Below are 22,963 nucleotides of genomic sequence, written 5' to 3'. Positions count from 1 at the left end.
CTCACTCCTCTGCTGTTCCAGCTTTGCTGTGTTTGTTTTGGGCTTTACCCAGGGATGCTGCTGCCACCTGCCTTGGAAAAGGGGCTGAGATTTCACTGCTGGTGCTGGGGGCCCCAAGGTTTGGCAGCCAGAGTTACACAAGAATGCAGCAGGGAGAGAGAGGAGTGGCAAGTGGAAAGGGAGAACATTGTGTGGGGAGGTGCTCTTTTATTTTTAAACTCGCAGAGCTCTGCACATGTGACAGATGGTTGTCACCAGCAGCGAGTTTTGGGAAAGGAACGCTAAAATATTCCAGAGTTTCAAGGAAGGGTTGATAATTACCCAGTGCCTGTCAACTTTAAAATAGTTGTCAATACCCAAGTGTGTGATAAAGTTCGTATTAGAATAAAGGAAGAAAAGCAGGAAACATTCTCTGTCTTCTGGTAGAAATATTAATGAAATATGAGTGATTGTCTGACAAATGTGCACTGCTATCTTATTTGGCAGCTGCAGTTATTACAGTAACAAAGGGATGAGCTCTGAATAGGAGGAATTGCTTTTTATTGTTCCCTTGACTAACTTGGGAAGCTTCTTCATGAAGTAATTGATGATACTATCACCAGTGCAGCTGGGACAAGGTCTTGGTAAGCAAAAGCCAACAGTGTAGAGCAGCAAAAGAGAACCTTACTGTAACTAGGTGGCATTTTCTACTTAAAAGGAAGGAACAAAAATTGTTCTGAGAGTATACTTTAGCTCAGTTAAGACTGCTGCTATCTGAGTAAATGGTTTCTCCTTTCATGCCATGCACCAGACCATGTGTACTGCAAGGAAAAAGACTTCAAGACAATTTTACTGTGGCAGCAGTGGTTGCAATTCCTGCACGTGGTTCTGGCAAGGCTGGACCATTTTGGGAGGTGGTTGTGTGCAGGTTCATCCTGTCCATTCTGGCAATACTCACACTTGTGCATGTCCCTTGGGAAAGGGTTTGTACCCACTGGTCACATCACCCTGCAGCTGTTGGGTGGTAGTTAATGATGTTAATGATGTTCATGATCTGCTCCTTGCACTGACAAATACCTTTTGAATCAATCTGTTCCAGATCCATTTATTCACAAGTGGCTCCCACATGGACCAGAACCTTGGGCATTTTTCTGTCACAGAAACAGATCTCACTAGACAACCAGAGAAGTACAAGCAGGTAATGCTTCTGCTGTAACTCTTGGATGCTCAGGATGCTTTACACGAACATTGTGAAGACTGCATTCCTTATAACATTTTTTAAACTTAGTTTCCAGCAGAAATAAGGGCTTATATATTGAATTTTCAGTTTCTTCACTTATTTGTATTCACCAAATCTGGTTTGATAGAGCATAAGCCCAAAGGTATCAGGGTAAGTTTTATAAAACCTGATAGACAAGGAGTGGGAAGAAACCCTACTGAAAGGGACCCTGGAGGAAAGACTTGTAGAATAAAACACTCCAGAGAAGTTGGCTGATTTGCTGTTGTGTCCTGTCAATAACCACATCTGTCAGGTGCAGTGTCTGCCTGTGGCCCTGCCTGAGCAAGACACAACCTCTCAGGACAGCATCATTTTCCCCAGTGTTCTGTTTTACCCTGAAGGATAAATTCCTACTGCTCTCAATTACTCAGTTATCATAGGTGTTTCAGTTCATTATCTGAAATAGTTTAATTCACTTCTTTTAATGCAGTATAATACATTTGTTTTAAAAAATCGCTTTCTAAAAGTTCATTCAGTGTGCAACTGAAACAAGATGGAAATTTCAAGCTCATCCCTAACAAAATCAATATTTGGCAAATTTCTGCAGTCTGTCCAGACCTGTTTGCTCAAAGAAGATAGTCTTTCTGCTGTTTGCTTAAGAATGAAAGCGGGCATTGTAAATATTCCACACAAAGAAATTCAGGAAAGTAGATTTGAAGGTGGGAGGATAGTTTTATGGTCAAAGCTCCTAAAGTAAAGTGCACCTTAATCTTTCATTGCTGAGCATTTCTTGGATGAACAGTTCATATCCAAACTCTTGGTAAGATTCATCTGTATAGAATATTTTTCTGGAAAACAATTTTTTTTTTTCTGAAGCAAATGGCCTTAAGTCACCTTGAGATTTCTTTTTCACCTGTGCTTCACAGCAGCACCTTGCTCTGAAGTCTGTGGTCCTCCAGATCTTAGCAAATGCCTGTAAAGGTCTGGCAGGCTGCTATTAGAAACTTCCAGGCTGTGCAGAGGGACTTTGCAATGACCTTTTTTCCCAAAGCCTTACCCTGAGTGTGTCATTGATCTGTTGCAATAAAGCTTAATGATGCTCTTGGCATTTGGTTTTGGCTGCTTTGGTAATGAATCATTCCAGGAGGTTTTTTTCTTGCTTTCTGCTCCCTTTCCTTATGCTTGCTCCAGGTGTTCTGTTCAGGGGAGGCTCAGGATAAAATGGAAGGAGTTTTTCTATATTAGGTCAGAGTGCTGTAGTCAAGAAGGTTTAGTGGGCAGCTGTGTTGTTTAGTTAAAATCAACAATTTTAACTAAAAATTCCACCTTTCCCAGGCTTGAACAGCAAATACATGAAACAAAACCAGGGTGATGACTGAGAGGCAGGGTGACAGAAGATGTTTTCTTTAAATAAACTACAAGTGGCCTCAGTCTGTCTCAGTTTCTGGGCTCTGACAGGTGCAGTCCCAAACAGGCTCCAGCCCCAGTGTCTGTGTGTTGGAAATTCCTTTCTTATGTCGCTTACTGCTCAGACTGATCCAAAACTGGAATTATTTGTCAGTACAACCAGCTGTGAAATTCTGAACCTCTTAAAGCTCTCAAACATATTCAAGAAAGGAGTTCTAAGCTGCTCTCTTGTGCCTGATTCCAAAATAAAGAGGAGAAATTGCAGGAAGTCATCACAACACTTGAGTTTAGATGCTTCTGAGAGCCTTATAATTGTTATGGTCACCATCTGAACATTCTTTGTAGATTTTGTCTGCCCTTACTCTTATTTCCCAAAAGTAGCTTCTGGAAGTCATATGTTCAGTCTGTATGAAGAGCTTGGTATAACAAGGTGGTATGGGCTTGAAAAGGCTTTGTTGTTTTGAGTGTCACTTTTCCAGATGGATCTAATACTCAATATGCAAAGTGATGCTGCTTTGGAAAAATGTAATAAAAAGCATCTAATTTCCAAATATCTTGCTAAGATTAAGTAAATTATGAGCATTTGAATGGCTTGGTTTTCAAATATTGGTGCAGATGGCAGCACTCTGCCAAATGTTTTCTCCAAAAACTGTGAAATTGGTTTTTTTTCCTTTTCAAGTAAATGAGACATTTCTCTGAATGTTACCTCAAGTAAGAGCCTGCTGCGTGGATCAATAAAAAGAGCAAGCATGTCAATATGCTTCACTGTAATGCACCCCTCTTGGTGGATGGGGTTATGAATTCCCTCTCATCCTGGGTACCCTTCAAAGCCTAGCCATGCAAAGTGGGTTGCAGGATCAGAAATTTGCTGTCACAGAAGGGACTCGGGCTCTGCTTTTTTAAGCCTCGAGTTCATTTTCATCAAAAATACCCTGAGAGAGGAGTTGCTCTGTTTGCATCCAAACAAGAGATGTTTAGTCTGACAGGAAAAGTGTGATAGGATACAGATAGCTGTGAAGTCAGGCTCCACTTTATGAGATGTAAAAGTCACGCTTGCTCCTTTTCTATAGAAGATGCATATTAACTTATTTAAAATGTTCTTTCCTTGGGTTTTTGACTATAAAACACTTTTAGTGCTTTTATGTCCAGGGATATTACTGGACATTATTATTCTTCTATCATCATAAATGTCTTTGGCAGATTCATAGGGCTGGAAGTTTTCCAAACCTAATGGTTTTAATTATGTTTTTCTCTAGTGAGGCATGATCAAAACTCCAACTTTTCCTGCAGTTTGGCTGTGGTTATATATATGTGTGTGGCTGTGAGCTGCAGCTCACTGCTCTGCTTGACTCCTGTGCTGCCTGGGGCTGTCAGTGGTGTTATTTGAGCTGGAATTCAGTTTCCAGTAGAAGCACAGGAGTGCCTGGGTCAGTGGGGATAGTTCTGGAGCTGTCTGCCTGAGGCTGTGCTGGAGCACACAAATCAGGCAGCTTGGGGGGGTCATTGCAGCTTTTCTTGAAAATCTCTTGCCCTGATCACTTAATGTCCTAGAATATAGTGCAGAGCACCTCGAGTCTCTTGGGTTCTGATGCATTTTCCAAGCTGATGGGTACTGCTGGACATGGCCTCATTCCTCTTTCTTGTCTATCAAGTCCACTTCTCTTGATTCTGCACAGCAGTGCTGCCAGTTCTGAAGTCTACCTTGGGCTCAAAAAAGTGTATGTTGCACTTGAGTCATTAAATTAAATTTCTTACCAAATTATTACTGTGTAGAGATCAATGAACTTGAAATCAAAGCACCTTAGTCCTTCAGTTTCCTCTGTCTCTTCATGTACTGCTTTGCATGTGGAATTCAATCTTAGGAGAGATTAAAAGTTGAAACTCAGGTCATTGGTGCAATGTTGGCAGTGCTGGAGTGATCACTGAAATTGTAATGAGTAAAGATGACACCTTTAAATGCCAGTAAATCAATTTACTGAGTGTGACAGCAAATAAATAATGCAGCTGTCTGCCAGATGGACATGCAGTGAAATTTATAGAACTTGGACATGAATAGCCAATAATTTTGTTTCAGAATTTTATGAAGAATGTTTATGTTTGATCATTAACATGTTTTAAAGGTGATTTATTTGGCTTAAGAAACTGAGGTTCTTGGTAGCAAGTAAATGGGAGCAAACAAAGTCTGTCTGACTTTGCATACCTAATATTTGGTCAATTCTATGCCCATAAAAGATCCAAGCAGCAGGGGTTGGGTGGGATGGGATAGGATGGTACAGGCATGGCACTGATCTGCTTTCTGCACTGCTGGCTTATCAGGAAAGGATAAATTTGGTTTGTCAGGAAAGGATAAATGTTGGTTTATCAGGAAAGGACACCAATGTGAAGTATCTGTATTGCTTCCTTCAGCCAGGTGGGATCCGTAATTTCCTATTGGGTCATTCAAGGGGTAACTGATTGAGATGGGAGGTGGGGTGACAGTGAACCCTAAATCTTATGGCAGTTTCCATTTCAAACATCTGTCCCAGATGGCTGTTACAGATGGGTGGCACAGCAGGTTTATTCTCTGTGAGTAATAGCCCGTGGTTTGAATTCGTGCAGAGCACTAAAGAGCTGCTGTTCTTTCCTGAGCAAGTGCATTCATATTGGAAACATTAGGAGCTGGTAGACTTGGAATCTCAGAATTGCATTTGAATGTGCATTTAACAGTTGCTTTTTCATGAAAGCTGAGTCTTGGAGTCAGGGGCTGTGCACTTGCATAAAGTGCCTTGTATCTGCTGAAGTTTTTATCTGCAAGGAGAAACCAGTGATTTCAGTGCCTGCAAGGGACAGCACCACCTCCTGGTGATGCCTTGGGTTTTAACTTTTATATTTTTCACAATCTCTGCTGCTTAGTGTGTAACTCTGAAACTTTATATTAGCTGTTAGCAAGTTCTCTTCACAGGGGAGTTGGACAAAACAATTCCTTTCTAGCTGGAGAGTCAAGGACAACTGGTACCCAAAAAGCAGAAACAGTGAGGGAAAGGGGGCAAGGCAGGGGCTGAGACTTCATAGCCTGAAGCTGTGCTTGGATAATTGACCCCAATATATAAATGAACCAAACCTTATGAATGTGTAAAACTCATGACCAGGATCCAGCTTGGATTTGATTTGGGTGTAGCCCTGGCCAGACTCTACGACTGCCCAAGGTGGATCCTTTCAATAAATACCTGTTTTATTCCTTTTGCTCTGTCCAATCTCTGTTCCAAATCAACCTTTCCAGGCAAAACTGGAATGTGTGTGGGGGCAGAGCTGCAAAAGCCAGCTCTGTCAGCTAACCTGGGTTATTTGTCTGGCTGCTGAATAATCCCTGTGCTGTTGTGTTATCTCCAGAAATGCACCCCAGGTTGTTCACCCTCTTGGTTGGAAGTGGAATATCTGTGGCAGGACAGCCCCAGCTGCTGTGTCCCAAGCTATATTTGGTGTCCTTGTGTTTGGGACTTCCTGGAATGTTACTGGTGATGACAGGCACTAAATGAAAATAAACAGTGAAACCCCTGTGATAAGCCTGACACCGTGTCACGTTATTGATTTGACACAGACCTGTGCTGGTATTTCTGTAATCAACCCTGTTGTGGTCTTGTATGGTGAGGTGAAGGATATGTGACCTTATTTGAATTTCAAAGAGCCTGTTAGGGAGCCATCTGATATTTTATAATGTCCTTCCATCTGGTGTACAAGAAGCAGTTCAAGCAACACATTTCTCAGAGTGTAGACACCAATGGAAAAAAATGACATTCATCCTATAGACTGTGATGCTGCTGGGCAGAAGATTTAAGTCAGGAAACAAAGGCTTGTACTGCATGTAAATTCCAGAAAAAAGATTGGGTGTTTAGTGAAAAAATGACCTTGAGCTTCAAGGACAATCTGCTTTCATTGGTGTAAATTGTCATAGATTCATGATCTTCTGTGCTGCTCTGGCAACTAATTCTGTTTGGTCTGGCCCTCAGCTTTTTTATCTGTTTATTGTTTCATTCCCTTGGTAAAAGCCATAGTTCTGTCATTTGGAATGGGATCAGTATTTTGTGTAGTAGCTCCTGTTCCAATTAAGGGCAGCTTTGCCTGTTTGTCATCATGTTTTACTTTTCTGGAAGAAAAAACCAAAAACCATTAAAATTTCTCAAATGGCTCCTGTGTAAAAAATAATATAGCATAAAAGTAGCTGCACTGGGGCTTTTGTTGTGACTTCTGACTATTTACCAGATCTGCTTTCAGGGCTTCAGATGGACCTGAACTGTTGGATTTTGGCATTATCACATTTTCAGGACAACAGCTGAACTGCTAAGTTCTGTAGCAAGAACATTTTTAAAATTTTTTTTAACAGCTTTTTAGAGCTACAGGTTTTGCTAGTCCAATGCATCCAAATTTTACCTGTTTCTAAGTGAGTTTGTTTTTCCTTGATTGGTGATGGCTGTATGCTAAATAAGTTCTTCAGTGATTAAATGAAATTAAGTTTTAGAGCTGCTGACCTTTAATAAATTTCAAGGTTCACCAAAGAATTGTATGTTAGGCCCATGGACACACGTGTTTTGAAAAGGTCAATTATGACAAGTTTTTTGAATTTGCATAATTACGCTCACCACAGCACTTGGGATAAAAATAGCAAATGCTTTGTCCTTTTAAAGTGTTTTCCTCTCTTGCTGTCTTTAACTTGCTTTTACTAAACCATTCCAGCATTATTCATCGAAGAGCACAGGGAATGTGGAAGGGATAGGATGGATTAGGGAAGAACTTTTTTCCTCTGGCTGAAGTCAGGGGCTGGGAGAGGCTCATGGAGAAGTGGCCTGAATGAGGGCATTGTGGAAGCAAGGTAGCTCTGATCTGAAAGAATTCACAACAAAAATTGGGAGAGGAAGGAAGCCTTAGCAACTGAGGCAGTTGGCCTTGGTGCTGGAGTGCTGCCACACTTCTGTGCCTTTGGATTCTCAAGTTACCCTCAATAAATTGCTTAAACTGAACTTCCCATGGTGGGCTGTGCAAGTTGTTGAGCTATGCTGGGTAGATGTTTCCATGAAGGGCTTTAGTAACTTCTAAACTTCCTGAAAATCATGTCTTGGAAGTCTCAGTTAAGGCACCCAAAAGCAATGGAAGCATTTTACTTACATCTCCTTGTTTTCATTTCCCATTTGCAGCACGGCAGCAATGCTATTATCTTGTCTCACATGGGTCATTAGGGAAGATAACTTGTTTATCTTCAAGATAAAAATCCTGCCTGTAGAATGGGGTTTGAATGATGTGTGACAAATAAGGCTGTGGCTTCCCTCTGAAGAACAAACAGAGTAATATGCCATTTGAAAGGAAGAGGAATAGCATGTGGAGTGAGCACCAGCCAATCTGTGCCCTTGGTGAGACAGACTACAAAGGGAAACATTTTGGTTGCATAATTCTAGCCCTTCTGCACATGGGAGGGTCAAATTAGTGTTGTTCAGGCAGCTTGAATTCTGGCACTTTTTAACTTTGAATGCTGCAGTTTCCAACTTTAGCATTGATCCTGCTGGGCTGTGCATTAGAGGTGTAAAACACGCTCAGTGCCATGTGCTCTGAGCAGCACTGCCAGTGAAAGGCAAATGCTTTTTTCCCTCCTGTTAAATGACTTTAATGTTTTGTGTTGCCCTTCCAGCCACAGTTACTTTAGACATTTTACATGCTTGGTAGTCAGGTTGGTGAGAAAGAACATGGGAGCTGGCATTAATATTGCAGAGGAGAGCAGATCTGATGATGTGTTGCATTATAGATGGGACTCCAGCACCTAAATGCAGGAGGCCTGGAGGCTGACACAAGAAAACTTGAGGGAGCTGAAGGGTGCAGAGAGCTGGAATTGTGATGATGGCTGTTCAGAGGAGGTTGGAAGGATGGGTTTAATGTGAAGGTCACCTGCAGGCTAAAAGGAAATATATCCTTGATGCTGCTCTATGACCAGGAGTGTAGGCAGCCCTTTTCTGACCCTGACAGACACTGCTGGGCTGCTGCTTTCTCCTTGGTGCCCTGGCATCACTCAGATGCATGGTGGAGCAAGAAATGGCTTTAAACTTCCCTGGGTTGTTTTGGTTGGAAGGTTTATTCTTTCTCTCTGGCTGTCTCTGGTGTTTTGGTGGTGTAATGTCAGGAGCAGAGTGGCTGCTGTGGTGCTGTGCTGGGATGGGTGCAGTTCCAGAGCCCCCAGGGAGGAGAAGCTCTGCTGGAAATCCACGTTTATCTATGTGTGAAGATGCTCAACACAGTCCCTTGAAGTGTTGTGTTTTCTTAGTGGGGCTGCCTTGATCACCTTTAAAATTCAGAATAGTTACAGCTTGTTGCTTTTCTGTGAGAGGGCTGTTGGTTTGAAGCTTGTCACACTGCAGGCTGTTGGGATTGGGAAAAGCACTGCTGGGTTTTGTTCCTTCTGCCTGTGTGCATGGGAACCCCTCCCCACAGTTCTGAGCAGCAGTGGGTACTGCCTTACAAAAGGGGTGACTCTCATGAATTTCCTGTAGAACAGGAGAGTGGCAACTGAGAAAACAATTTAAAGCAGAAATCCAAAGAACACTGGGCAATTCGGATATGATTTTTCTTCCTCACATTTCATTGCAAGGCAGGAGTAAGTGCTAAGAAAGCAAAGGAGCTGTCAGTGACAGCATGTGCTGCCCACCCTGTGCTACATGGCAGGTACAAAGAATATAATTCCTGCCTTTTTTAATGATTCACTTTACAGGAGGAGAGGGTAGGCTGCCATGTCATCTTCCTTCCGAAATGCTGCAGGCAAATGGTTTTCACTTCGTTTCCTGACATTTCTCACACATAAAACATGGTTTGCTGTAGGAGTTATTAAAACCTCTTGGAAACGTGGATCCAGGTACTCATTTGCAAAAATGAGGCAGAACAGATTCAACCCTTGTCATCTGAGTAAAATCAGGAAGAATTACAGAGGTCAAATGGCTTCAAAGCTGCTTTTAGACAGTGTCTGCTTATAGCCAAGTTCCTGATCCTTCTGAAGAAAGGGAAATATTGGAAATCTCCAGCCTGCTGTGCACTGTGGAAGCAGGAGCAGTCAAATTGTGTGAGATAATGTATACTGGGAGTTTGCAGACTCAAATCAATTTTAGAAGGGAAGGCTGAAAAAAGGTTTTAATACAAATGACTTTGAATACTTTGTGTGGTCTCCTTGTGGGGCAGGCAGTGGGCCAGTTGTCTTGGGTGAGGAATTCCTCTCCTACCCTCCCTGCTCATCCCAGTGCTGCTGCTGGAGGTTTTATTTTTTACTCACCTGCCAGAAGCAGCAGGCTTGGCTTCCACATCATGTCTGGAAGATGGACAAGCACTGTCCAGAGCCATGAGGTAGGTGGAGGTCAGAGTGGATGTTTAGGCTTGACAGGAAAGAGGAGAGTTAATTGTGGCAGATTGGAGAGGCTAGAAATGTATGAATGACTCTTCCTCAAAGGAGCCTCTGCAGGAGCTAAACTGCTTTAAATCTCAAAAGGTGAATATGATCAAAACAATTCTCCTTCCCTGCAAGTGGCTGTGGCATCAGATGGTTTCAGCTGCTCTGATGCCTGCTGCTCCCAGCTGGTTCAGATCCACCTGCTCTGGGACAGGCACTTCAGTCCCCTCAGATGCTGCTGCTGCTTCTCTTTCAAAGCAGTGTGGGGTATCCCGTGCCAGGAGGAGGCAGGGATTGTCATTAAGGAGCTTTGGGAAAGGCAGGAAGGCACAGAGAGTTTGTGTATCACTAAAGGACAATCCTGACAGCCTCGTGGCCACATTGGTTGCAGAAGGGAGTGGTGGCACTGGAGGAAACTGTTTGGCTGTTAGTGGTCACTGTGGGGTCAGCCTGTGCCCTTCAGCAGCACCTGGGGGCTCAGGGGGACACAGGGGTGCCCAGGAGCCAGCAGTGTGCCCAGGCAGCAAAGGTGAGTCCTGCCCCTCTGCTAAGCCTGGGTGTTCAGTGTCCCTGTCCCAGCACAAGGACCAGGAGCAAACCCAGTGAGACCCTGAGGTGGGCAGAGCTGGAGCACAGACCAAACCCTTCTCAGAGGTGCCCTGGGACAGCAGGCACAGGTTGGAACATGAGAAATTCTGCCTGGGTAAAACAGGAAAAAATTACCACGAAGTGATCCCAGAGAAGGGGTGACATCTGTGGTGTTGGGGTCCAGGACTTGCTGGGCTGAGCCCTGAGCACCTTACTTTGAGCAGGAGATTGGTTTAGAGCCTCCAGAGGTTCCTTCCCACCTGTGTGGTTCAGCAGTGTTAGCATGAGAGCAGCTCCTTCAGCTCACATATCATCAGCCATGAATCATTTAGCTGTTGGACTTTTTACCCAATTTCACTTTCCCAGTGCCCCTTCTTGGGAAGGATGCTCTGGGTTTTTTTTTTTTTATTACTTCAGACAGGTTTAGTGCTAATATATTTCTTTAGATATTTTTTTAAGCAAGGTGGCCTCTGGCTGCAGTTAGTGTCCAGTTGGAGGGAACTGGCAGCATTATATAGCAACACTAAAGCAAATCATTCTACCTCATAGCATTATTACCTTGATCTGAAAATTTCCCCAGGCTGCAGTTTGTCACTAATATTGCTTTCAGCTAAACTTATCCATACAAAAAAAAAAGGAGTTAATAGAGCTGCAGTTCTGTAGTTGCCATCACCATTTTTTTGGGGATGACTTATTGCTTAGTACATTTTACTGACCAAGCTTATAGAGTTCTTGGACCTTGAAAAATGATGCAGTGGTTTATCATGGACTCCATAAATTGTTGGACTGTGTAGCAGCAATATGTTAGAGTCCTCCAGCCCAGGAAAGGAAGGTGTCTCTGGAACACAGTATATACATTCTGCACTGATGTGAGCACGTGCCTGTGGTTGCCAGCAGCAGTGACAGAATAACACTGAGCTTCACTGCTGCTTTTGTGCTTTTGCTTGTTTTATGCCATACTTAGCATAATTTGAATGCTGTGACAGTGACAGTGACAGTGATATACTATAATATAATTCCACCTGAGACAGTGCAGCTGGAATTAATAAGCTGGAGAGACAAGGCTGAGGTATTTTGTCATCAGCTGGCATTTGATTTTATATTTTTTTTCCTTTTCCTGGTGGAAGTGCTATAAATCCAGCGTGGGGAGCAAGCAGTGCAGCTCAGGTGATGCTTTGGGTCAGCACAGGGAGGACAGGCAGCCACTGGGGTCCCATCCAGTGCTACAGCAAAAGCTGGACCAGAATCACACAGTAAGCTGAAGATGGAATTGCCACTGACCAGCTGAGGCTGGTGTGGTGAGAAGTGTGTCTGGTATCCACCTCCAAACCCCCTGGTCATGCTGGGCTGCCTCCTAACTTTGTCAGAGGACACCTCAGAGGGAGAGTGCCTTACTTGCTGAGAGATTTTGGTGATGGAATCAGAAAAGGTCTTGCTGGTGTAACCTAGTGGATCTTACGTGGGCTACTGGATCCTGAAGGAACAAATTAAATATGAGGGAAAAAAAAAAGTTTGGGTGAGGAACTTTAAAACTCCTGACTCATCTCTTGAATTGTGCCTTAAAGCTGGCAGTAGCCACTAGAAAGTGCAGAGCTGCCAGTGGAGGGTACACTGTTGTTGTTTTCATGCCAAAGAGAAATGAGTTATCAGCTTGTGACAGAAAAGACTTCTCACTCTTCTTTTGTGCCAAACTGCAGCTGTTGGTGAGGGCTGATCCTGAAGTGCCCCAGAGCTATGATGATCTTGTGATCCCTAACTGGAGCCTTGTGTTGTGCTGCACCCACCTCTGAATCAAAAATTCACTTAACCCATGCAGAAGTTCAAGCAGGACAGGACCACTGCATTCTCCAACCCCACTGCTCATGAAAGAAGCAGAGCACAGTTAAATTCATATATTGCAATGGCTTTGGCCACAACTGAACTGCTGCTGGAGAGCTGAACTGAACTGGATGTGAGAATGCAGCTCAGATCGTGAGGAGACACTGGCAGAGCTGTTTTTATAGCCTTGTAAAATTAAACTTTGTGTGCAGTTGGCTCATAATGTTAACTCAGCTCTACTGGCAGGTATTTTTGTTTTTTTAAATAGCCAAGGAAATAGAGTTATAAAATCAGCTGTTACTCATATTTTGCAAGAGATTTTGGATTTGTGGTTCTTTTTAAAGTCTGTTGCTTAATTTAAAGGAGTGTGAAAGAGACTAGCAAGAGAAATTAATTGACATGAGGAACTCTAGCAGACTTTAAATTAGTAGTTTGTCTAGTCAGTAACACATTTTAAAATGTGTGAAGATACCTGCATGCACAAATAGTCTGTGATGGCTTGTCAGAGAGCTAGGCTGGGAGGAACTGTACTCATATCAAATTGCAATCTTAGGCTAATCCACATATTGAATCAATTTTTAAATTAATTGTCTGTTAAAAATACGGGGAAATGGGCAAGTATACAGGGGGAGAGGAAAGGAAAAAATGAGTATGCATAATGCTTTGTTCTGGGTACAGAAACAGTCTGAATAAAAGCAAAAGAATAATGGTCTTTTTTTGACATCAGCTGCATGGGGGTTTTGGTTGGCAGTACAATAATAACAGCTGTCAGGCAGTACTGTGATACAATTTGATGCTTTTCTTTGAAATCCTCTAGCTGAGATTTCTCTAAAGTAAATTGTGATTTTTGGTATCTGCTGGATGTGCTTTACTGAGCTAGAGGTACTTAGTACTGCCTGAAAATTTGGCTCTTCAGGGATGCCAGGTTAGGCACCCAAAATCACTGGTACCTTTAGGGGATGAAAATGTGTACTTTTTTCAATCTTACATATATTGATCTTGGCTGTTGAAGTATAAAACTTCAGGCTTCTTTTTCCTGGTATTTTTTTCCATGTTTTAATAAATTTCCATGGGGAAAATGCCAAGCTGTCCCTTCATTGACCCATTCCTCTGCAAATGAATGCCATTAATACCTCCCAGTTCACTGCCTATCAATGTGAAAGCTGCAATACAATTTTTCTCTGCCAAATGCCCCATTCTGTTTGTTTGAAATATCATTTTCTCCCAGTTGCATTTTAAACAGCTGTTTTCTGAATCCCTCCACAAATAGCAGTTACGTTTTATAACGATGATCTTTGTCACTTAAGTTTTAAACTAGTGCTTTGATTTTTCTGCTCTCAGCAGTGTAAAACTGAGATAGCTCAGTTGGAGTTGGAGCTGTGGTGGTATAAAACTGGCCTTGCTGGATGGAAAAGTCAGGTATTTTGGTTTAGGTGTTGGAGATTTTGCACATATCCAGGCATCTGGAATGATCTCCTGCACCCAAAACTGTTGTGTTTTGTATTTTATGTATTGTGTCCTCTGCACAAGATTCAAGCCCTGCTTTCCCTTGCAGCACAACCCCCACCTCACCCCCTCCCAGCATTACAATTCCAGAAGGGGTGGTGCTCAGCACACACAGAAATACCATTTTCTGGAGCCAGAGGTCTTTTCCTGTCCCTGCTGGGGTGTTGGTCAAGGTCCCTCTGGGGGATAGAAATTCTGGTGCTGGAAGAAATTCTCATCCACTTGTGTTTTCCAAGAGCCTTTCAGATCTTGGCTCTCAGTGATATTTCAAAGCAGAGAAATTAGAGAAGGTCTTTCTTTGCCTTGTGCCTAGAGGCTGCTTATTGTTCTGTAGGTTTGTGCTCTTCAACTGCTTGTATTTCACACTACTCTAGCGTGACTTTCTGCTTTTCAGGCCTGTTTATATTTGTTTTAGCCTTCAAGGGGTGTGTGGCAATGTCTTAAACCAGCTTTGCTTCTGGAAAAATCACAATGTGGAACTGAAACTTGGAGCACTGAGTGTGTCCACCTACAGTGTTGTTTTTGTCCCAGCCTGAGATGCTTGTGATACTGAGATTTTCTCAGTTTCTTTTGCTGAAGGGGGTCTCAGAATTTAGCCTTGCCAAAGTTCACTTTGGACTGTGTGTGCCATTTTAAACCAAATTTAAACGTAAAAAATCAGCCTGAGAGGTTCTCATTAGCCAAGGTCTGCAGGTTTTACAGTTAAGGGAGTTTTGTATTGGTAGAGATGTGTTGATTTTTTTTTTTTTTGTTTCATCTAGTGCTGAGTTAGGTCTCTAAAACCTTAATCCCAGTTATGGTTTACTTCTGGTACCATAAATGGTGTAACTTCCATGAATGTTTACCCCTTTTCTTTGAATTTTTTGGAACTACCTTCTCTACTTAGCTTTTCTCCTGTGCTTGTGAGATACTCAGAACTAGAATTCAGATTACCCAAATGCACATTGAATAAAGCCATTCCCTATTAAACAATCATTGAATAGTCTAGTTTTTAATTTCTGCACATAAGCTTTCCTGCTAAGCCAGCCCTGTCTCAAGCCTTGGGTAATTCTCCAGAGATGTTGGCATTTGTTGGCATTTGTTGGCATTTGGGTGAGGTTTGCAGGGCTCAGGAGCCCAGTGCAAGTTTCTTGTCTGCAGACATGTGAACAGTGATGAATTAGCAGTGTTTTGTCTCCAAGCCAAGAAACCGAATTTATTGCTGAAAGACCTTTTTTTTTTTTTTTTTTTTTTTTTTTGTCTGACTAACAATAAAATGATTTTCTGAACATTTAGGCAGAGCAAGTTTTGATTAAAAATAGTTTTGCCAGTGCTGTGGTAGTTGAATTATGAGCTGTGGGCATCGGAGATTAAACACTTGTTGCAGGGAGCTCTCTGGAACTGAGCCTGTGAAAAGGGTGCATTATGCTGCAAATTTATTAAATATTGATTTCCATAACGGTCTACAGGCACTAATGATTTTTCTAATATGGTGGTAAATAATACGAAAGAGATTAATATCTCTACAGGAGTAATTGCAAATATGTTTAAACAACATACAAGTTACACTTGTGGATGCTGAGAAGATCCAGCTTTGGCCTCCTGTTGAGTCTTGGTTTAAAGACAGGTGTTTGTTAAGAAAGGCAGGAGCCTCTCTTGAAATGGGCAATGTAAACCTCCTCCCTCCAAATTATTGTAATTTTGAAATTAAGGAGCTCTCAGCCAAAGATATGAGAAATAGGAATAACAATTCTTTACTAGGAAAATTAAAATAGAAATACAGTATTACAAAGAACAAACCCAAACACTGCCAGAGTCAGAATCCAGCCTGACACCCCGTCAGTCAGTCAGGGTGTTGGTAGTAGTCCCATTCCATGGTGGCTGCATCCTCCTGCAGTGACAGATGTGGCTCAGTTGGAGCAGTGCTCCTGTACAAGGTGCAGTTTTCCTCCAAAGGTCCAGTGATGATGTGGAGGGGTCTGGTTTTCCTCTGGAATCCAGTGGAAAAGGCTGCTCTGATGTTCCAAATCTCAGATTTTATCTAGGTAGGAAATATTTGGCTCCTCCCCCTGGGTGGAGCATCTCCCAATGGGATGATGGAATTTTATCAGTCATGCAGTGGGACTCAGTGGCCATTAACAGGAGAGATCTCCTGGAGGGAGGATGGGGTGTGGAAAAGATAAAGAACACTGCCCCACCTGGTTTTAACAGCTGGTGATAGAACACAAACTTTTGGTCATATCCTGTACTGCAAGCCAAGACAGTATCACAGGACAGGCTGGGTTGGGAAGGACCACTGGAGGCCACCTGGTCTCCCCTCCCTGCTCGAGGAGGGACCAGGTTACTCAGGGCTGTGTCCAGATGGCTTCTGCACATCTCCAGGGAAGTGTCCAAAACCACCTAGCTCACCTTGTCACCTCTCACTTGTGCTGCTGAAGTTCCCACTGTTTCCTGAGGTCTGTGATCTGCCTTTGGAGGTCACAACCATGTGCTGCAGGAAGCAAGGCAAGCTCTTTGCAGAGCTGGCATCCTTCTGCATCACACTGGGCTTTGCTGGCAGCCTGCTCAGCTAGGCACAGCTCACCCTCTGTGGCAAAGCTGCTACTTGCACTAGGGGTGGTTTCTTTACAATGGCTTAAAGGAGTTGCTCCTGCAAAGCATTTGCTCTCAGCATTCATTATGGAATTGCCTCTCCACAGAGATTAGCAGTTTGAATTTGTCATTACTTTTTCAGCCAGTGTAAATATTTTAGAGCAATAACTTCCTCTAGAAGAATGAAGGAAATGGATATGGTTGTCTTAATTTTGTGTAGAGGGAAACACAATTTTCAGGCATTATCCTTAAGCATCACTTAGATACCCACGTGAGGCACTTTTTTGACTTGCTGCTTCACATTTTTCATGAAACAAAATTCATGCTCTTCTAGAGACTTCAGTCTTTTAAATTTCATTAGGAGGTGTGACATCTGGTCCTTGAAAATGGGCAGGCAGCTTTAGTTACAGCTTGGGAATTTGTTTTATATTTTGAGACGTTTGTGTAACATCAGAGGTGGAACAGCTCATGGCACATGTGTGAACTCCTGTTGGTAGTAAATGCAAGAGAAGTGGTGCTGTGTTTGGGGGGGAATGCAGAGGTACAATTTGGGCTTTAGTTTCTGAAACAATTTGGTTTCTGAAATACCAGCTCTGTGATGTGTGACCTGAGAAAACAGACCATTGTGATTCCTTAAGTTTGAGCTTTCACACTTCCAGGTTCTGTACTGCATTAGTGTGTGACTCTGAACTCCACACAAAGTGTTACAAGTTCTCCTCCCAGCTCAGGCACACAAAACAATCCTTTTCCAGCCCCAGAACCAAGGACACCGCTGCAGCTTCAGCCCCAAAAAGTGCAAACAGCAGGGAATGGAGGAGAGAATCTGGGAGGGTGGGACTGCAGAACCTGGAGCTGGAATTGGACAATGAACCCAATATGGGAATGGACCCAAACTTACAAAAGTGTGAGAACTCGTGACTCTGAGCCCACCTTGGGTGTAGGCACAGCCGGGCTCTGGCACTGCCCAAGGTGAATCCTTTGAGGGCTTTTAATAAATCCCTATTTTATTCTTTTAGCACTGTCCAGCCTCTGTTCTAGGCAGCCTCTCCAGGCATCACTGTGGCCTCAAAGTCCCAAAAAGCAGAGTTTGTTAAAAAACTCAGGGAAATGCTGTGAAGCTCATGCAAAGGATGAGGCTGGGGAAAGAAGCAGCCTGCCAAAAATGTTCATTCCTAAGTGTAGGCATGTCTGAGTGAAAACCTGTCACCCCTGGGGCATGTGGACACTGTCCTTGTGACTCAGTTCAAGGTACACAGACATACAATCCATTGTCCCTTCCCAGCCTTGCACATCTATTTATTTTTATGATTTTTGTTGAGGCATCTCAAGGATATTTGTAGTGCTTTATTTCTTTATTGCTTTCTGCTTTATTCTCTGTGCTGCAACAGCATCAGAGCCTTGCAAGGCCTGTGCAAAGGATGGCAGAGGATATTGGCATTCAGGAGCAGTGCCTGAAGTCCCTCAGGTGGAAACTCAAATGTTGGCTATTGCAGGCCTGCCTGAGGTGTTCATTCCTCAGTGAAAGGTGAGGATGCTGTAGGTAGGTGGCTGAGTCAGATTCACACAAGCTGTTCGAGTTTTATGTAAGTAATGAAGCAGTTAAAAAAAAAAAAAAGGCAACAAAAGCACCCAAATACAGAAGATCCCAAAGGGTTTGAGATGAGGAGGCTGCTCAGCAAGCTTTGATTGTTGTTAAGGTGAGTTAACTGCAGCAGAGCCTGCAGAGGTTTGGTGACGTTTTAGAACCATTTCCTTTCAGTTGTGCTGTGAAAGCAAGTGGCATATGGTGCTTCTGACATTCCAGTGAGAATAAAGATGATGCCTGTGCTTTTGTTAAGATCACTCTTCTTTTGGAGGCTCAGAATGAACAGCTCCCATCCCAACCTTCAGCCCTCTTTAGCTGTAGTGAGACGTGCTCATACTGCAATCACACTCAGCTCATGACCACATTACAAAGCTACTTTAAAGTCAAGGAACTTCGCTGTTACCTGAATATTTAATCAACTTTTTGGCTGGGTTTTATTGCAAGCCTCAGATTCCATAATGTAAGCCATTTGTGCTGTAGATGTACCTATGAAAAAAAAAGAAAAGAGAAAAGGAAAAAAGAGACAGAAAGCCAATTCTTCCACCTTTTATATCCCAGCTGAGCTTGAAACTAGCAGTCATTAAGTGTAATGCCAAGTGTCTGGTGTGTGAGCAAATGTGTAATAGTTGTATTTTGGATCCAGCAGTGTTTTAGAGCAAACTCAGTATAATTTCCAGCAGTTACTCTTGCAAAGTGGTTTCCTTTCTCTGCTTCCTTTATCTTCAGGTAATATCTGCATAATAAAATTGCAAAGTCAACTCATGCTTTGCATTTACTTAAATTACGTTATGTACTAAGTAACTAAAGCAAACTAAGCTAGCAGAAGATAGTTGTCTGTATAAAATGGATTTAGCTGCTGCTGCTCTGGTCCTTATCATTCTCCTCAAGGCCCTACACTCTTTGTGGTCATCTCAAGAAGTTGCCTTTGGTCAGATTGGTGTGAAAATTCATGTCAAAGGTATGGTCAAAACCAAAATTGTTAAAGTTCACCAGATTTATAGCAAATTTATTTGTCTTATTCTTTACCAGAGCTTTTTTTTTTACTGATGTGTAAATATTTAGTCTTGGAATGTCTCCTTCACCATATATATGTGTTCATACACATGTATCATGGATGTATTTGTGAAAAAATATAATTTGTGTAGCTATAATGCAGCATCTCTGCTCTGAGTGCTCTCAGGCAAAGGGAGAGATTCCTCATGGAGCAGATCATACCGTTTATAAAATACAATTTAGAGGGAGTTATTCCATGCTGTTTCAGAATGAAGGGATAGATGGGGAAAAAGTTTGGAGAAACAGCTTATTTTTGTGGTCAAGAAGCACAGATTTGAAGCTGGTTATTCACTAAGCATGTATATCAGAGCTGAGTCCCCTTGTTCCCTCAAAACAGTGTGGAAAATCACATTTATCTGTGGAAAGGCTGATTGAATTGGTTCATTTGGGGTGAGGGATCAATCAGTGATACTGGGAGAAGTGTTTTACTTCACCTTTCCCCATCTGTTTTTACAAAGTTCCTGTAAAGTGTTGTCCCATGTGCCACTCACACTCTGTGTACCTCAGGCCAAGCACACAATTCCTGGATCTCTCAGGTGAGCTGATTTCCTCTCCTTTCTCTCCTTTCCTGCAGCTGTTCCAGCTCCTGGAGTCTGAGACCATGCAGCTGGAAGCCTTTCTGGAATGGAAGCAGCTGGAACCAGTGTACTGGCAGTGGATGGTAAAAAATCCAACTGATCTTGAGGGGTGCATCTTTCTTGACTTTAACATAGCTTCCAAAGAAACACCCTTAAGTCCCACAAAATTAAATATTACAAACCATCTGTTCAAAAAGGAAAAAAAGTCTCAGTAAAGTAAGGGATGTTTTCATAGATAGTTCTCTTTCATTCCTGTTTTCTTCAGTAGGACTCACCCAGCTAAGCTGAAGAATTGCAGGGCAGAATGGCAGAATTTCATGTAGTTAACACAAATGAAAAGGTCTGATCTCCATCTTTTTTAATAGTTTTTAAACATAGCAGTCGCACATTTTTGCAAAATTAAATGACTTTTCAGAAGAGGGCCTCTAAGCTTTATTGCAGTCTTGAGAACAACTAAATTTGCAGGCAGCTGATATTGAAAACAACTTCATTTTTTCCCAGCCAAATAGTGTGTTGACATTGCTGATTTCCCCTTGAACTGTGTTGAATGATCATAGGAAAATCAATAACCCTTTCTCTGTGCATCTTAGGATTTTTCAAGTGAGTGCAAACGATGCCATCCATCTCACTTCTCTCTATGACTTTTGCCCATTCAGTGTTGCTGAAATAATTCTTTAGCACACCACATTAGCTGTATGAGCTTACAGAATTTTGAGAATCAGTGAGCTGACTGCTAATTGCCTTTTTCTACACTAAAAACAAGGCAAAGGGCAGTGTGAAATTACCTCACCTGTCCTGAAGGATGCTTCCAATTTCCATTAGTTCCCTAATGGTTTTTGCTTTACATGTTTACCATCTTATGTTTTTTTGGAAAGCATCAACATTAGCACAGGTCTGGCTCCCAGTAGATAAAATATAACTGCAATTATTTCTGTGTATCCACCAAAACATTTGCCTGTGACATACTGAAGAGTGTTAGCCTGCTTGTGGAGTTAAATTCTAAATAAATACTTGAAAACTGACCAGCAGCATCTTTTTAAACTATTCAATGTGCTGGATAGTTAAAAATTTCCTTTTTCTCTTGTTTCACTGATGGTGGTGGTTGTTCCTGGATGCAGTAGGATGTATGGGAATGAGATGTGTTTCAAAAAGAGTAGTTTTCTCTTTTTACCAGACTTGTGTTTTGCATTGATTTGATGGATGTTCTTGTACAGCTGCTGCCAGCTCTTCCTGCTGGTGGGGAGCACAACAGAGCATGACATCCCTGCAGGGGCTGGAATGGCTGCAGTAATCACAGAATACCCAGAATATCCTGGGAGGGATCCACTAGGATCAGTGTGCCCAGCTCCTGACCCTGCACACGACAGCCCCAAAATCCCACCACTTGCCTGAGATCATTGAATGCTAATGTTACTTTACAGTTCTGTCATTTAATCAATTTTAGAATAAGGCAGAAACAGAAGAGCCCCCAAAGAGCCAAAGCCCTTGGCTTTATTTCCCTGTTGGCTGTCATCCTGTCCATGTCCCTGCCATGTCTGTGTTCTGTGAGCTGGGCCAGGGGTCAGCAGGAGCTTTTGCAGGGTGTCCTGTGCCATTCTTAGCTGTCTTAGGAAGCTTTTTCTTGCTTGAGCCTAAGAATGTCTTGCTGTGAATTAAGCCAGAGTTTTTAACCTACCTTCTGAGAAAAGAGAGAAAGAGGAGAAAAAATAAAATTTCCCATCCTCTTTTTAGCAATCTTTTATATAAGTGAAGGCTGTTAGCATGTCACTGCCTTCCCAGTCCCTGTCTCTAGGCTAAGCAAAAGTTTTGATGTCTGTGTGTGTCCTTGTAGGCTGTTCATTGGAGCTTTTGATGTTTGCTGCTGCTCTCATCTGGGACTTTCCCTCCCCTTTGTCTGTGTTTAACTTCAAGTGCCTCACCTGTATGTCAGCATTGCAGTCACTCTTCTGTCCCTGAGACTTGGTGACTTCAGCAGTGTGACATTGGTGACTTCTGGCTCTCTGGTGTCTCCTCCAGCAGAGTTGCTGCTGTGCCACTAATTATGCACTTGGTTTTTCCTTGCTGGTGTACAGACCACGCTGCTCAACTGCTGAATTTCCTGCCAGCATTTCTAAATTACTCCTTCAATTGCTAAAGATAATTTTGAATGCAAATGATGTCCTTAAAAGAGATTATGACCTCTCCTATTGAATGCCTTCTTGATAACAGTATGGAAATAAATGTTTAATACTCTGTGAGTGAGGCCTATGTCCTTTAGTTATGCTGTGCTGTTCCAGCTTGAAAAATGTGTGTTTCTGCACAGTCTGTGCACCAGAGTGTATAGATGGGCTCTGATTTTTGGTTTTGATTTTGTTTTTTTTTTTTCCTTGAGTATTTGAAATAGCAATTTGAAATCGCTACCTTGGAAGGCAATTGCAGAGTTAATTCTCAAACCAGCTGGATGGTCATGGGTCATGGTCAAGCAGAGCTGCCAGCTCCTGGCCAGTCTGGAGCAGGGATCTCTGGATGTTCCTCTGCTTAGGGAGTTTTCCATGGGCACAAGTGATGCTGTGGCTGTTGGAGCAGTGTCAGCATGCACCTCCTGGGCATCCCTTGGTTACAGAAAGCCCTAGAAGTGCTTCCAGGCTCAGAATTTGGGAGGAAGCTGCAGTGCTGATCACCTCCATCTCAGGAGTGTTACTTTATGCTTTAGTGCAGTGGAGAGTAGCTGACTGTGCAGTGCTTTCTAAAATAAGCTAGGTTAGCAACATAAGTTTTCTGTTAACTTGGAAATATGTTATAGTGAACTGAGGGGGTTCTCTCTTAAAATAACTCTGAAATTGTGGAGCAACTGTATATTGAGATAGCAGCAGTGAATTCCTAGCTCTGAATTACCAAGAGGATGGGGGAAACCATTTTAGCTCCTGCCGGAAAGTAACTTTTATTGCTTTTTGTTTAGGAAACTGTGTTGGATAATATGGCTGAAGAGGGCAATATGTGTGAGTCCCAGGATGCACATGTGGAGAAAAGAAGGCTTCCAGAGGAGATCTCCTGCTGCCCCTGGGCTGACAGGCTGGCTGGACAAATGGACAGATTATCCAGAGAGCTGCTGGCTCTCCAGGAGCAGCTGCAGCAGCTCGTGGCTCAGCGAAAGGCTGCGTGGGGGCAGAAGGTAAGGCAAGGCTCAGGGTGCACTCATGAGCACTGGAGAGCTTTAGGAGCCTGCATTTTTCAGCTCTTTGCCCTGGGGCAGCCTCCCTGTGCCACCCTTGCTGCAGAGCTGTGTT

At 42.8% G+C, this 22,963-nt stretch overlaps 1 protein-coding gene across 1 annotated transcript in view; it reads left to right on the top strand.

The window, feature by feature from the left end:
* TEDC1 (tubulin epsilon and delta complex 1) overlaps window positions 1-22,963 on the top strand; it is a 69,544-nt gene that overhangs the window by 25,110 nt on the left and 21,471 nt on the right. Inside the window, exons 5-7 of the mRNA XM_033067604.2 lie at window positions 1,079-1,177; window positions 19,694-19,780; window positions 22,636-22,848. Of these exons, the coding sequence (XP_032923495.1) occupies window positions 1,079-1,177; window positions 19,694-19,780; window positions 22,636-22,848 (399 nt within the window). The remainder of the gene's footprint in view (window positions 1-1,078; window positions 1,178-19,693; window positions 19,781-22,635; window positions 22,849-22,963) is intronic.

The sequence above is a fragment of the Catharus ustulatus genome, chromosome 9 (assembly GCF_009819885.2).
Source record: "Catharus ustulatus isolate bCatUst1 chromosome 9, bCatUst1.pri.v2, whole genome shotgun sequence".
In the NCBI taxonomy this organism is placed as follows: Eukaryota; Metazoa; Chordata; class Aves; order Passeriformes; family Turdidae; genus Catharus; species Catharus ustulatus.
Note: the sequence above shows the minus strand (reverse complement) of the source record. Positions and strands in the feature narration are given on the sequence as shown.